Genomic DNA, 13450 nt, shown 5'->3' with positions numbered 1-13450 from the left:
GTGTCAGAAAAAGATCCAGTCTTTAAGAGGTTAAACTTCCTTTCTCCCTGGCAGAGGGAAGGAAAAGATACAATGTAATCATTTTTGTTTATAGTTAGGTGTTAGCTGTGTGAGTGAATGAGTCATCCAGCTCACTGAAATGTATCAATTCACAAGTCAGACCCAGGAGCAGAGAAACTCGGTATTTTAAAAATGCCACAATAACAATACCGTGGCTATGCAATACCGCGATATATCGAATTACCGAAAACCGGCATATGTCTAGTGTCCACATTAGCAAACATTTTACGAAAAGCTGCAGCTTCAGTTGTATAGCAAAGTCAAGGGATGAGAAAAGTTTTGTCGCCTCTTGTAACACTGCCTCTGAGTGCTCTTCATTACCTTTTCTATCCACCTTTTCTAGACTGGGCATATCAGGATCAGAGAAAGGTGTTAAAACTGGGTTCTACTCTAGTGCAAGGGAAGCATGTGCACCATAGCTACAGTTGAGGGTATTCATCTGTGGGGCACGTGTGCCCAGAAGGTGTATGCAGCAACCCGAGTATAGACCGTCCTGGCAACCCGAGTATAGATCGTCCTGTGTCGAAGTCCTCATAGTGAAAGGGCAGCACCTGAGTACCTAAGGGCTCTAGGTGGAAGTGGTGGTAAAGTGTGTGGCCTGTGGTGTAATAACACATGAAAAGTTTACACGGTTTAAAAAATTTACACTGATAGCCCTGGTTTTTACAGTCCCATTTACACAGTAATGGCCAGAAATACAGGATGACCCTGTCTTACCTATCCTGTATAGAGTCCAGGCCTCACCAGTCACAGTGGACACACTCCCAAAGGGGTCTTCAGGATCTGAAATCCATAAGGATAGACCTGCATAGCACCCTGGCTACTGTTGCAGAAAGTGCCTAGGTGAGTTTCCCTGTAGTGCCCAAAGCAACATTACAGGCATTCCCCATGGTGTAGGGTGCCGGGTATGGCTCCTAAGATTTTAGACGTCGCCCAACCTGGATGTGCTGCTTCTATTGTGGTTTTAGAAGACAGCGAAGGAGTTGATTAATAAAACAGTAAACAAGTAAAGAGTGACTTCCCAGTAAGGCAGGCCATACATGGTGCAAATTTCTTTCCTGCAACCAGGGGTTGCAGGAAAGAAATTTACCCGACTCCCCCAACAACACAGACCATGCTGATTGCGGGAAATCCCTCCTGCTGAGCCATTGTCTTCTTCTATCACTGGGGGGGGGGGGGGGGGGGGGGTTGCGGGGGAAGCTGTCTCCGCCGAGACAGTGAGGAGCGGTTCACACATGCTCCAAAACTGGTCACCGCCCCCCCCCCCCCCCCCGCGTCATCACGTTCGTGCGGCCCTCCAGTGAGGTATGCGCTTCACCGTTGCCTCGATCTGACTGAGTCCCCTGATTGGTTCTCCCCTAGTGTCATCTCCCGGCTGATGGCCAACCTCAGGGACGGAAACACCGTGGACCCGGAAGGATGCTGAGCTATGAAGATAGACGCTTACCTCCATGTAAGTTTTTAATGTGTCAATAAAATTATTTACATCTGCTACACTGAGTGGCACCTTTCTCTCTTTTCTGCCTGTTCGTGGGACTGTTGCTTTGGCCTAACAAAGAGCTGCCCTTGATGTAAGCGGCGCATTTGTGCATCTGTGCCATCCATACCGGTCCGGCTGCACCTTATCCATCATGACTGCCTGAACTCAAGCTTTATCCCCAAGCAGGAGCGCCCATCAAATCTTTTTCTTTCTCCAGTATATTCGAATATAGTTGATAATATTGGTTAAATTACAATAGTTAACTTTTGCGCGATCCTTTACGTGACGTTCTCTGCGTGGGGTAACCTTTTTTACAGTCTATGGGGGTAACGCAGTTTCAGCTAACGTTGGTGTGTAGCAATGGCAGGAAAATGCAGGTTTAAAAATGTATGGCTTCATGATGAAAAGTATGAGAGGTGGTATATATTTAAAATTCTACTGTACACTACAAAGCTTGTCATTTATTTTAGTGAAAATATGCTGGGTGTAACATGGATTTTCTTCCTTTTTAACATGTATACATAGACATTTCATGAAACATTAGGTCATGAATATTTACTTGAAGTCATGGAAAAGTCATGGAATTTTTATTGGTAAAAATGTGTATGAACACTGTATCCCCATCCCCCTTCCCCTACAGAGGCAGCCCAATAAGGCCCTACCTTTAAGAAAATATCAGTCATATCGGCCAAGTTTGTGGCCGATACTTTCAAAAAAGTGAATGTCGGCCTCCGATTATTGTCCAAACCGATAATCGGTCGATCCCTAATAAATTCCCTGTTTTCAAATAAAGAGTTCCAGTTTTGCAGCTAAACTAGTCCTGCCTAGTTCTTGGTTGAAATATGCAGCTATAATATCTGATATCTATGTTCAGACTGAAGGAAGCGGTATTCTGATGGAAGCACTGAAGAGGAGTGTAGGACGGTTCCCTCACACATGCTTCTCTCTGCTGGCCACTAGGTGCTGCAGACCTTAGCTGAGCAATCTGCTAATCAGTTGCTTGATTACTCTCTATCATACCTGCTTGTGGAAAAGATTGTACAGCTAATGTCTGCAACATCTAAATGGATGCCGGCAATATGTTTTTTCAGGGCAGAGCACAGCCCCCCCCCCCCCCAAATCCCCAAATGGGAAAACCAGAGTATGAGTAGTGAGATTGGCAACACTATTAAATCTTGTTTTATTAAAGCCAATTTCACAGTTTACAGACATTTTACAGCTGAATTCCAGCTATGGATAGTTTATGGACGGTTACCTTGGTCCAGCATGAAGTATGTATGTGCCGTACCTGCCTGATCCCTATAAAACCTGGAGATCACTGTAGTAGGCACCGCTATACAGGGATTACCGCTAGTTTCCGAGTCCTGCGCCAAGCGGCTGCGCTGCTGCTTAGTTACCTGGAAGCTAGCATTGATCACTGTAGTAGTGGTGCTCCACCAGTATGTCACAGGGATTCCACCTGCAAGCCAAGCTGGACCAATATAATTATCCAAAAGTATGCATACCTAAAAATTCAGCTGCCAACCATTGACATACCCATACATCGCTGGACTTTGGGTGGTTACACTGGGATGATATGCCGCTGCAGGCATCATCCCGGTACCGTTTTTTTAGAGCTGAAGGCCGGCTCTCCTGTAATAGCAATTGGAATGGCTACCTAACCACTCAATAACTATTACAAGCAGCGGGAGAGGACGTATACAACCCCCCACCCCTCCCCTAGCCTTCTTCGGCTTTCCTGTTCCACTGGGAGACCTGAGTGACCAGCTGCCACTTTCGTCAGCTGGTCGGAGAGCCAAACAAAAACCGGTATCCGTTTTGATTGGCTCTCAGCTATGGTAACCCAGAAACAATAACCTGACATTATTTCTGGCTTCCTTGGATGTAAACGGCGCCATTTTCAAAACCTGAAAGCATTAGAAAACATGGATCTTGGTGTTTTGAATGCTTTTAAGGGCTGAGGAGGGATTTGGGGTCTTATAGACCCCAGATCTCAGCATAAGAGTACCTGTCACTGCCTATTACTGTCACAAGGATGTTTACATTCCTTGTGACCGCAATAAAAGTGATGCAAAAAATACAAAGCAACCGTGTAAAAAAAATTTTAAGCGCCCCGCTTCCCTGTGCTTGTGCTCAAAGGTGAACGCACATGTCGTTCCTGCACACACGCAAACAGCAATCGTCCCACACGTGTGAGGCATCATTGTGAGCATTGGATAATGGGCAGTAATTCTAGCACCAGACCTCCTCTGCACATCTAAAGTGGTAACCTGTAAAGGCTTTTAAAGTCTATGGATAGTAAAATTGACGTTGTTTGTTGCCGCTGCACGGGTGTGCGCAATTTTAAAGTATGGCATGTTTGGTATCTATTTATTTAGTTATTTACTCAGCGTAACCTCATCTTTTGTATTTTACGAAAAAAATTGGGTTGTGCATTTGTTTGTTTTTTTGCATTAAAATTCAAAAAGTGTGTTTTTTCCCAAAAAATTGCACTTGAAAAACCGCTGCGCTAATACCGCGTGACATAAATAATTGGAAAACCCACCAATTTTTTTTTTCTCTGATATATACTGTTTGGGGGTTCTAAGAAATTCTCTAGTTAAAAATACTGATAGTTACATGTATAGAAAAAGTGCCATAAAAGGCCTGGTCTGGAAGTGAAGTGGTTAATGTGGTAATAAGCAGTTCAGATTGGGACCAGATCTGGTTTACATAGATTTTAAGGCTGGGAAAATAATCTTTTGTACATCAGGTTCATCCCTTACAAGCACGGCAGTATACTCACTATCACCCCCACCCTCCTGGAATACTCTGCCTAATTCTACCTCCCAGAAAGGAAAAAATCCTTCATGATCCCACAGAGAAAATCAAATTCTTTCCTTGGATTAAAATATTTACTTAATATTCTTTGTAAATATACTGTATATTAAACCAGTCTTCTGTATTTTTGACCTTTCATTGTACTATGACCATTACTTTAATTTGTCCTGTGTTGTGCCTTTTCCTAACCTCTTAGGTTCTACACAAGTCTGGTCCTCCTGGAATTAATCAGCGAGGTCTCACTGTCAGAGCTGACAAAGAAGTATGGCTGCAGCCGAGGGCAGCTTCAGTCTCTGCAACAGTCTGCGGCCACATATGCAGGTAAGATGCTGCGGCTAGCTCTGCAGTGGTATGCTGGCACCATCTGGTGGAGGCTGACAGGTAATGCAAGTATGTGAATGTCAGAAATGAAATGTTTGTGTGTGTATTGCAGGTATAAATATGTATGGTGAGTGTCTGCGTGCAGGTATAGATATGTATGGTGTGTGTGCATGCAGGTATAGATATGTGTGTGTGTGTGTGTGTGTGTGTGTGTATTGCAGGTCTAGTAATGTAAGGTGTGTGTGTGTGTGTTGCAGGTATGGATTATTTATTGTGTGCATGTGTTTATTGCAGGTATAGGGATGTACGATGTGTGCTGCAGGTATAGTGAAGCACAGTGTGTGTTGCGGAAATTGCAATGTACGCTGTGTGTTGCTGGTGTATCGACGTATGCTGTGTGTGTTGCCGGTGTATCAACGTATGCTGGTGTAGCGACGCATGCTGTGTGTGTTGCCGGTGTAGCGATGTATGCTGTGTGTGTTGCTGGTGTAGCGACGTACGCTGTGTGTTGCCGGTATAGCGATGTACGCTGTGTGTGTTGCCGGTGTAGCGATGTACGCTGTGTGTGTTGCCGGTGTAGCGATGTACGCTGTGTGTGTTGCCGGTGTAGCGATGTACGCTGTGTGTGTTGCCGGTGTAGCGACGTACGCTGTGTGTGTTGCCGGTGTAGCGATGTACGCTGTGTGTGTTGCCGGTGTAGCGATGTACGCTGTGTGTGTTGCCGGTGTAGCGACGTACGCTGTGTGTGTTGCCAGTGTAGCGAGGTGCGCTGTGTGTGTTGCCGGTGGAGCGATGTACGCTGTGTGTGCTGCCAGTATAGTGATTCATGTTTTATCTGTCTCATAGGTATAGTGACGGTGTTCTGCAGTCGCCTGGGTTGGCACAACATGGAGCTCTTGCTGTCGCAGTTTCAGAGCCGCCTGACATTTGGCGTACAGCGTGAGCTCTGCGATCTGGTCCGCTTGGACCTGTTGAATGCTCAGCGGGCCCGAGCTCTTTATAACGCAGGTTTCATTACCATCAGCGAGCTGGCCAGAGGGAACGTTACTGACGTGGAGGCAGCATTGAAGAATGCAGTGCCCTTTAAAAGGTGAGTGACCCCGTCTGCTAAACAGACAGACATCCCTCCCAGTGTCCCTTCACACCATCCATTATTCCTGCATCAACCATCCTTGTGTGACTCATTATCCAGCACTGAGTTCCCAGGATCCCCTTCTTCATGCCGTTTGCTATTCTTATCATCGACCTCTGTCTTCTGTCTACACAGGACTAGACTCCCAGAATCCTCCTCTTCACACCACCTACTATTCTTATCATAGACCCCTGTCATCTGTCTTGTTATGCATGCAGGGCTGTCATTAGAAACCATGGGGCCCAGTTTAAGCTACTGGACAGGGCCCCACCCCCTCCCCATACCCCCAAATTAGACACTTTAACACTTTAGTGTATCCCCCTTTACCATCCACTCAGTACATTGTTCAGAAAGATCAGGATGGTCTTAAAGCAGATTACCCTGCACTGCCTTATCAGTCACAATATGGCCGCCCCTCTGTGTGTCGCCACTCCTAGTTCATAGGTTCTCAGGGCAACGGGACCCACCTACAATTGCGTGGAGCCACAATGTAAAGTGTGCTTCCTGTAGTGGTTGTGCTTTATAATCTTTGATAAGTAAAGTTCTCTCATTGCACATGTTGTATGGCAAAGGTGAAGTGGCATTCAGGAGCTGCAGTACTGTATGCTACCACTTACAGTAGGGCCCCACTCCTAAACAGATGGGGCATGGGCTTCACTGTTAACCGAATAGGGCCTAGGGACAGTATAGGAATACTGGCTGTACTCCCTTATTGGTATCCCTATGCAGGACTGGACTCCCAGAATCCCCCACTGTCCATCAATAACCAATATCTTGTCTCCTGTCATCTGATGCTGGACTCCCAGAATCCTCTGTTATTCTAATGATGAACCTCTGCCTTTAGTAGACTCCCAAAATCCCCCTCTTTAGTGTAATTTCTATCATTGTCTTGTCTTTGATAAGTAAAGTTAAAGGGTGCTTCCTGTAGTGGTTGTGCTTTACAATCTTTGATAAGTAAAGTTCTCTCATTGCACACGTTATATGGCAAAGGTAAAGTGGCATGCAGGAGCTACAGTACTGTATGATACCACTTACAGTAGGGCCCCACTCCTAACCAGATGGAGCATGGGCTTCCCTGCTAACCCAGTAGAGTCTGGCACAGTATAGGAATACTGTCTGTACTCCCTTGTTGGCATCACTATACCGAATTATAATAGTGCAAGTGGGGTTGTGAAGGGCGCTACCGTATTACAAAGAGATAGCAATATTGTATTTGCTTAGCGTGAGTAGTGATACCACTTAATGTGTGCCGTGAATAAATGAATAAATACATTTTAAAGTGCAATCTTTTAAAATACTATATAAAAAATAATATACAGAAATCAGCTGGCAGCAAAAGTGAGTACACCCTTAAATTAAAATGTCCAAATTGGGCCCAATTAGCCATTTTCCCTCCCCGGTGTCATGTGACTCGTTAGTGTTACAAGGTCCCAGGTGTGAATGGGGAGCAGGTGTGTTAAATTTGGTGTTCTCACTCTCTCATACTGGTCACTGGAAGTTCAGCATTGCACCTCATGGCAAAGAACTCTCTAAGGATCTGAAAAAAAGAATTGTTGCTCTACTGTACATAAAGATGGCCTAGGCTATAAGAAGATTGCCAAGACCCTAAAACTGAGCTGCAACATGGTGGCCTAGACCATACAGCGGATTAACAGGACCGGTTCCACTCAGAACAGGCCTCACCATGGTCGACCCAAGAAGTTGAGTGCACGTGCTCAGCGTCATATCCAGAGGTTGTCTTTGGGAAATAGACATATGAGTGCAGCCAGCATTGCTGCAGAGGTTGAAGGGGTGGGGGGGGGTCAGCCTGTCAGTGCTCAGACCATACGCCGCACACTGCATCAAATTAGTCTGCATGGCTGTCATCCTAGAAAGAAGCCTCTTCTAAAGATGATGCACAAAAAAGCCCGCAAACAGTTTGCTGAAGACAAGCAGACTAAGGACATGGATTACTGGAACCATGTCCTGTGATCTGATGAGATCGAGATAAACTTATTTGGTTCAGATGGTGACAAGTGTGTCTTGCCTACAGTCAAGCATGGTGGTGGGAGTGTCATGGTCTGGGGCTGCATGAGTGCTGCCGGCACTGGGGAGCTACAGTTAATTGAGGGAACCATGAATGCCAACATGTACTGTGACATACTGAAGCAGACCATGATCCCCTCCTTCGAAGACTGAGCCGCAGGGCAGTATTCCAGCATGATAATGACACCAAACACACCTCCAAGATGACCACTGCCTTGCTAAAGAAACTGAGGGTAAAGGTGATGCATGGGCCAACCATGTCTCCAGACCTTAACCCTATTGAGCATCTGTGGGGCATCCTCAAATGGAAGGTGGAGGAGCGCAAGATCTCTAACATCCACCAGCTCCGTGATGTCATCATGGAGGAGTGGAAGAGGACTGCAGTGGCAACCTGTGAAGCTCTGGTGAACTCCATGCCCAAGAGGGTTAAGGCAGTGCTGGAAAATAATGGTGGTCACACAAAATATTCACACTTAGGGCCCAATTTGGACATTGTCACTTAGGGGTGTACTCACTTTTGTTGCCAGCGGTTTAGACATTAATGGCTGTGCGTTGAGTTATTTTGAGGGGACAGCAAATTTACACAAGCTGTACACTCACTACTTTACATTGTAGCAAAGTGTCATTTCTTCAGTGTTGTCACATGAAAAGATAGAATAAAATATTTACAAAAATGTGAGGGGTTGTACTGACTTTTGTTATTTTTGAGTTTTAAAGCTTCTCTGAGAGTTCAGGAAAAAAAAAAAAGGGGGTTGGAGAGCTGAAGTTGCACTCTGCAGAGCTCAGTGAGGAGAGCTCTGAGAGCTGATTGGTGGGAAGGGACACACCCCCTTCACACGGGAACAGAGCCAAGGCTGTCAATTAGCTGGAGCTCCTTCCCCTGTCACCATTTTTCTCTTGTTGTCAGGAAAACTTGTCAGAAGTGACTCATGCTGATGACAGAGGAAGGAGGCAGCAGACGGAAATGACACTTAGTGTTTTGGAGTGAGACAAGTACACATTATAGAGGGATATGCTTTGTTCATATTTCATCCATATTTGAGCCACTTTAAAAATGTCATTGGCATGTTGATGAGGGGGGGAGGGAGGAACCAGGAATGGTAAAATCTAGGTAGATTAAACGCTTGCTGACCGCCCGCTGCAGATATACTGCGGAAGTCTGGCTCAGCTGTGCGAATCGCCGTACCTGTACGGGGATCTGCGGAAGCGATCCTGGGGGTGCGCGCACCCCCATTCACCAGCGAGGAAGCTGATTCACGGCACCGGCATCTGCAATTGCCGCCGGGCACCCGCGATCACTCCTCGAGAGAGATCGGCGGTCTACTGTTGTAAACACAGCAGACCTTTGTTCTCTCAGGAATCAATACAGAGCTCCTGTGATCCTCATATTTAGGATCACAGGTCTCTGTGTTGATTCCACAAGCCCATCCCCCTCACAGTTAGAAAACACCCCCTGTGCATACATTTACCCTTTGATCGCCCCCTGTTGTTAACCCCTTCCCTGCCAGTGTCATTATTACAGTAACAGTGCATATTTTTAGCACCGATTACTGTAGTAATGTCACTGGTACCCCCAAAAGTGTCAGGGGTCCGATCTGTCCACCGCAATGTCGCAGTCCCGCTAAAAATCGCTGATCACCGCCTTTACTAGTTAAAAAAAAAAGTAAAAATGACATAAATCTTTCCCCTAGCTTGTAGATGCGATAACTTTTGTACAAACCAATCAAAATACGCTTATTGGGATTTTTTTTTTTACCAAACATATGTAGCAGAATACAAATTGGCCTAAAATGATGAAAAAATATGATTTTTAATTTTTTTTTTTTATTTTTTTTAATTGGGAATGTTATATAGAAAGTGAAAAATATTTATTTGTTTAATTTTTTTTTTTTTTCAGAATTGTCGCGCTTTTTTTGTTTGTAGCGCAAAAAATAAAAATCGCACAGGTGATCAAATGCCACCAAAAGAAAGCTCTGTTTGTGGGAAAAAAAGGACATCAATTTTATTTGGGTACAGCGTTGCACGACCGCGCAATTGTCCGTTAAAGTAACGCAGTGCCGAATCGCAAAAAAGTGCCCTGGTCATTAAGGGGGAAAATCTTCTGGTCTAGAAGTGGTTAAAAAGAAATTAAATCTAAAAAATGCTGACAGTATTTATTTATGTATTTTTTTTTTTTTACCAAAGAGGCCCAATTGGTCCCTGGTGTGTTTTCTAGTTTGCGGTCTCCATAGGAAGCCCATGTGACAGGGTGACAACGCGCAAACAGACTGCTGACATAGGCTGTAATTGACAGGTCACTAGGCTGTCAATTCCAAAACCTGGCCTGCCGCTCTGTGCTCGTGGCCCATCCACCTCCATGACATTTCAGAGAAGCATGCTGAATGTCACTGACATTCAAAGAGTGACCTTCCTTCCCATTACCAGCGTAGGCCTGTCTCTAGATGAGGAAGATATTACTTGAAGAAGCCTGTCTGCTTACCCTTTTATTCCCTCTAATAGAACAGTCAGTTGCTGCAGGTATCAATGTAAAACCACCACACCACTGGTATGGAAATTGGGGTGATCTGAGATGTGATTCCTGGTGTAAAGGTACAGGAATAGGGGTGAGCTGAGATATGAAGGCGCAGGAGTTGGGGTGCTATGAAATGTGAAGGTGCAGAAATTGGGGTGATGTGAGGTATGCAGGTGTAGGAATTTGGGTGATCTGATATGTGAAGGTGCAGAAATTAGGGTGATCAGAGGTGTGAAGATGCAGGATTGGGGTGATCTGAGGTGTGAAGGTGAAGGAAATGGGGTGATCTGAGGTCTGATGGTGCAGGAATTGGGGCTGATCTGAGGGGTGAAGGTGCTTGAATTGGGGCTGATCTGAGGGGTGATAGTGCAGGAACTGGGGGTGGTCTGAGGTGTAAAGGTACAGGAATTGGGGCTGATCTGAGGGGTGAAGGTGCTGGAATTGGGGCTGATCTGAGGTGTGAGGGTGCAAGAATTGGGGTGATCTGAGGGGTGAAGGTGTGGGAATTGGGATGATCCGAGGGGGCACAGGAATTGAGATGATCTGAGGTGTGAAGGTGCAGGAATTGGGGTGATCTGAGGGGTGAAGGTGCAGGAATTGGGGTGATCTGAGGTGTGAAGGTGCAGGACTTGGGGTAATCTGAGGTGTAAAGGTGCAGGAATTGGAATGATCCGAGGTGTGAGGGTGTAGGAATTTGGGGGTGATCTGAGGGGTGAAGGTGCAGGAATTGGGGTGATCTGAGGTGTGAAGGTGCAGGAATTGGGGTGATCTGAGGGGTGAAGGTGCAGGAATTGGGGGTGATCTGAGGGGTGAGGGTGCAGGAATTGGAATGATCCAAGGTGTGAGGGTGTAGGAATTTGGGGGTGATCTGAGGGGTGAAGGTGCAGGAATTGGTGTGATCTGAGGGGTGAAGGTGCAGGAATTGGGCTGATCTGAGGTGTGAAGGTGCAGGAATTGGGGTGATCTGAGGTGTGAAGGTGCAGGAATTGGGGTGATCTGAGGTGTGAAGGTGCAGGAATTGGGGTGATCTGAGGTGTGAAGGTGCAGGAATTGGGGTGATCTGAGGTGTGAAGGTGCAGGAATTGGGGTGATCTGAGGTGTGAAGGTGCAGGAATTGGGGCTGATCTGAGGAGTGAAGATGCAGGAATTGGGATGATCTAAAATGTTAAGGTACAGGAATTTGGTGACTTGCAGTGTAAAGGTGATGATATGATCCGAGAGGTGTGAAGGTGCAGAAATTGAAGCTGATCTGAGGTGTGAAGGTGCAGGAATTGGGGTGATCTGAGGTGTGAGGGTGCAAGAATTGGGGTGATCTGAGGGGCGAAGGTGTGGGAATTGGGATGATCCGAGGGAGCACAGGAATTGGGGTGATCTGAGGAGTGAAGGTGCAGGAATTGGGGTGATCTGAGGTGTGAAGGTGCAGGAATTGGGGATGATCTGAGGTGTGACGGTGCAGGAATTGGGGTGATCTGAGGTGTGACAGTGCAGGAATTGGGGATGATCTGAGGTATGATGGTGCAGGAATTGGAGGTAAAGGTGCAGGAATTGGGGTGATCTGAGGTGTGAAGGTGCAGGAATTGGGGTGATCGGAGATGTGAAGGTGCAGGAATTGGGGTGATCTGAGGGGTGAAGGTGCAGGAATTGGGGTGATCTGAGGGGTGAAGGTGCAGGAATTGGGGTGATCTGAGGGGTGAAGGTGCAGGAATTGGGGTGATCTGAGGTGTGAAGGTGCAGGAATTGGGGTGATCTGAGGTGTGAAGGTGCAGGAATTGGGGTGATCTGAGGGGTGAAGGTGCAGGAATTGGGGTGATCTGAGGGGTGAAGGTGCAGGAATTGGGGTGATCTGAGTGTTTAAGGTCCAGGATTTTGGAGCTGGTCTACATACTATTGTTCACTGGTATGCTGGCCTCCTAATACTTATAAATTGCCAGTTAATGTGGAAACGTTTTCTGATCCTAATTATGAATCCTTTTAATTGGGTCCACTTTATTACAATTCACAGCTTGTCCTTTCTCATGCAGTGCGATTAGCACAGGGAATTGGCTAATGCATCTTAATGCAGCCATATCTGTTCTGGATTATCCAAAATCCTTGTTATTAGCGGGATCTCCTTTCCTATTTTTTGCTGGAAAGTTTAATGAAGGGATGAGTCATCATGTCTTGTCCATGCAGACTGTATTGTGTCCTATCTTCCTTCGCCAGCCTCTCTGGTGTCCCTCTGTGAATGTTCGGCTCGAAGTCCCTGGTCCAAATCCACTGCTCCCTTCTCATGTGTGCCCGGACAGAGTAAAGTCTATTTCTTGGGTAAATGCATGCAGAATTCAGGAGCCAGTCAGTCCAATCTATCAATATTCTGGGTCAATATTCTGCTTTTCCTCCGTCACGTACATAGACAGCCTTTGCCGATGATGAAAGACATTTTTAATCACTGGATGGGGCAATAGTGACACTAAAAGCCAGGAATAGGGAGCTGTGCGGGCAAGCTGGAGCAACCCTTCCTTAACCACTTCTGGATCGGAAGGATTTGCCCCCTTAATGACCAGGCCCTATTTTGCGATTCCCCACTTTGTTATTTTAATGGACAATTGCGCGGTCGTGCGACACTGTACCCAAATGAAATTGACATACTTTTTTTCCCCACAAACAGAGCTTTCTTTTGGTGGTATTTGATCACCTGTGCGATTTTTACGTTTTGCGCTATAAACAAAAATAGAGCGACAATTTTGAAATAATAATATTTTTCAAATTTTTTTATATGAAATTTCCCCCCCCAAAAAAAATTTAAAAGCTAAATTTAACATTTTAGGCCAATTTGTTTTCTGCTACATACTTTTGGTTAAAGAAAAAATTGCAATAAGCGTATTTTGATTGGTTTGCGCAAAAGTTATCGCGTCTACTAACTAGGGGAAAGATTTATGTCATTTTTATAATTTTTTTTTTTTAACTACTAGTGGCGGCGATCTGCGATTTTTTTTTTTTTTTTTTTTTTTTTTTTTTGCAGGGCTGCTACATTGCGGCAGACAGATCGGACCCCTAACTGACATTTTTGACACTTTTGGGGGGACCAGTGACATTACTACAGTAATCAGTGCTAAAAATA

At 45.6% G+C, this 13450-nt stretch overlaps 1 protein-coding gene across 1 annotated transcript in view; it reads left to right on the top strand.

Moving 5' to 3' along the window:
- POLQ (DNA polymerase theta) overlaps window positions 1–13450 on the top strand; it is a 161097-nt gene that overhangs the window by 64798 nt on the left and 82849 nt on the right. The window contains exons 12-13 of the mRNA XM_082247649.1: window positions 4557–4681; window positions 5528–5771. Of these exons, the coding sequence (XP_082103775.1) occupies window positions 4557–4681; window positions 5528–5771 (369 nt within the window). The remainder of the gene's footprint in view (window positions 1–4556; window positions 4682–5527; window positions 5772–13450) is intronic.

This window comes from Pelophylax lessonae (genome assembly GCF_965119305.1).
Source record: "Pelophylax lessonae genome assembly, chromosome: 2".
In the NCBI taxonomy this organism is placed as follows: Eukaryota; Metazoa; Chordata; class Amphibia; order Anura; family Ranidae; genus Pelophylax; species Pelophylax lessonae.
Note: the sequence above shows the minus strand (reverse complement) of the source record. Positions and strands in the feature narration are given on the sequence as shown.